The 2,673-nt window shown below is 49.3% G+C and overlaps 1 protein-coding gene across 1 annotated transcript in view; it reads left to right on the plus strand.

The window, feature by feature from the left end:
• Positions 1-2,670, plus strand: part of LOH12CR1 (loss of heterozygosity, 12, chromosomal region 1) — a gene marked incomplete at its 3' end in the record, with an annotated part of 25,612 nt that extends 22,942 nt beyond the window's left edge. Inside the window, exon 3 of the mRNA XM_008938307.1 lies at positions 2,524-2,670. Coding sequence (XP_008936555.1) covers positions 2,524-2,670 — 147 coding nt within the window. The remainder of the gene's footprint in view (positions 1-2,523) is intronic.
• Between the last annotated feature and the right edge of the window lie 3 nt (positions 2,671-2,673).

Consider the following 2,673-nt stretch of genomic DNA (forward strand, 5'->3'; position numbering starts at 1 on the left):
AGGGAAAGATAGGAAACACTCACTTCCACCCTTTCTGTTTTGTGAGGCAGCTTTTTTTATAGCCATTGTGGACGTGTCCCCAAGAAGCAAAGAGCTTGGAAGGCCACTCTGTGTTTCTTCTTCCTTTTGCAGGTCAGCTTCAGCTTCTCCCCATGTTCCCCTCCAGTAAGTGGATGTTACTGGTATTTACACAAGGAACCTAAAAGTCAACAGGTTGAAATTATTGTAATGGTAGGAAAAAGGAGCCTTTGGAGTGTTTTTTTTTGTTTCAGAGCTTGGTAGATACAGGCTTTTGCCTCCTGTGCAGTGCTGTGGGGGCATGTGGAGAATCTGTCTGTGGAGGAGAACTTCAGCACCAGAGGAGGTTTCTGTCTGGGTCCCCATGCTGCTCATTTTAATGAGGCTTGCTGGCTTTTGGCAGGTTTCCGGCTGGCTGCCACTCCACACCACTGTCTCTCATTAGGTAGGATGTTTTTAGGTGCTGGATTGAATTTCCTTCCATCCCATGCAAACCTGGTGGTGGTCTGCTTTTTACATACTCCCATTTACAGAGCTAGCACCAAGCTACTAAGTTATTAAGCTGGGATTTTAATAGAAACTCTTGTGTAGGCTTAAATTGTTTCCACTCTATTTGGAGTTTCCTGCTCTGGTGGTTTTTATTTTGTCCCATGCATGAAAGCGTGGAGGGAGGAATTCACAGGAAAGCACAGAGGCAAAGAGGAAGAATTGAGCCTGAGAGCACTAGAAAGTACAGACGAAATAAAAGGTTAATTGGTGCTGTATTCAGCTCTGATGGAGGTGATAGGGGTCAAAAAATGCTTCCTAATCCTCACGACAGTTCAGTGGAAACGTGTCTGTGTGTGTGTGTTTTTCAGTGCTGTTTGTAACTTAGGCAAGAAAATATTTTATTGAGAAACCTATTTCTGTCTTGAGCTCTTCCCCAGGGCATGAAAGGGATGCTTGGCAGCAAACACAGCTCCCCCAGTGTCAAACCCCTCTGCTGCCAGTGGGGCAGCAGTGCTCAGATGGGTGGGACTTCCCTGCTCAGTGGGGGATGCCCCTTCCAGCTCTGAGCTTTTCCACCCTCTGCTGCTGACTCTGCTCCAGCCCCACACCGATGTGTCCTGGCTCAGGATTACGCTTGCCAGTGAAGCCCCACGTAAGTCAGATCTGCTCAGCACAGCCTGGGCTGTAGCTCTGCACCAATCCCTTTGTGTTGTCTCAGGTGACAGGTGTCACTGTCCTCCAGCAAACGGGTAGGCTCCATCACAGTTGAAGTGAGGGATATTGTTTGAACTTGTGCTTTCTGGTAGACCAGGAGTTCTCAGCACCAATTCCCTGAGGCTGCTTCACTGTGAGCTGTGACATGTTGGGGGTGATTAGGTGGGAGAGGTTCAGAAAAATGCTGGTAAGAGGCACCAGTGGGCTGAAACTGGTCAGCGTGTGTCCACTCCTGCCCTTCAGCCAGCAGCCACTGTGGGCATGCACCGAGCCCCAGGCCAGGGCTCTGCTTTCCATGAGGGCACTGTGGCTGCAGGATGCGTGCCCACCTCTCAGGCATACCAGTTTGAAGAGCCAGTACACTGGAATAACTGGGGTTGTCGAGCACAGCGACAGCAAGCCAGAGCAACCAAGCTTCAGGTGCACACTTGAGGGCTTGGAGCAAATCTGTTAACAGCCTCTCTGAATAGATGGTGGATCTTACAGGGTGTAAAAGAGCTGGAGCTCTCTGACTTGGCTAGTGTGTGGACAGTGCTAGCAGCTCTTGGCTGGATCCCACCTGGAGTTTGCAGGTCTGGCTGGAGAGAAAGCTGGGCTGTGAATTATGAAGGGTACCTTCGTCACTCAAGGCAGGAACAGCACTGCAGTTCCTGTCATTGTCATCATGCTCCAGTCAAGTTTGGGTACTTACCCTGTTTAATTGCGTGGCTGATGTGCTTAATGTCTTGCCTGGGGTCACTCATAACACTTCTATTTTTAGGATTCGGGGAAATTAGGGACACTAGTAATCCATTGTGGTTCTCTCAAGGCAGGAGTTTTCCAGACAATGATGATAATAGCGGCCATGGCTTAGCTGCAGAATAGCCTGGGTAAGCTGATGAAATTAGCACTGGCAATTATGCCAGAGCTAAACGCTTGCAAATGAAGATCTCCACTGAAAATACCCTGCAGGTGTAGGGGAAGCCAGAGTTCCTTGGGCTTGGATAACTTGGAGGGTGTGTGTCGTTGACTGGGAAATCTGTGGCAGTACCTGTTGGCTTTCAGCCCTGTAAATGAAGAATTTTCTGATCAGATAGTCAGTGTTTGGTTGTAGAACTGAGGTGGATGTAAGCCCTCCCTGACAGGAAGCTATGAATCATCCCATTTTGGGACAAGCTGGTTATGTACCTACAAAGGAGCTCCTTTGTGCTTGGCTGGTGTCTCCAGTTGGGCATCTAAGGTGCTTTTAGAAAAGAGAGGGCGCTGAAAGCTGGGCTAACAGCTGGGCTAACACGCCTCGCTCTGCTTGTTGTTTTTAAACAGATGGACCTCTCTGTGGAAACTCTTTATAGCTTCATGCAGGAGCGCCAGAAGAAGTATGCCAAGTATGCGGAGCAGATCCAGAAGGTCAACGAGATGTCTGCCATCCTGCGCCGCATCCAGATGGGCATCGACCAGACGGTGCCGCTGATG

This window comes from Merops nubicus, unplaced genomic scaffold, assembly GCF_000691845.1.
Source record: "Merops nubicus isolate BGI_N331 unplaced genomic scaffold, ASM69184v1 scaffold11494, whole genome shotgun sequence".
NCBI classification, from domain to species: Eukaryota; Metazoa; Chordata; class Aves; order Coraciiformes; family Meropidae; genus Merops; species Merops nubicus.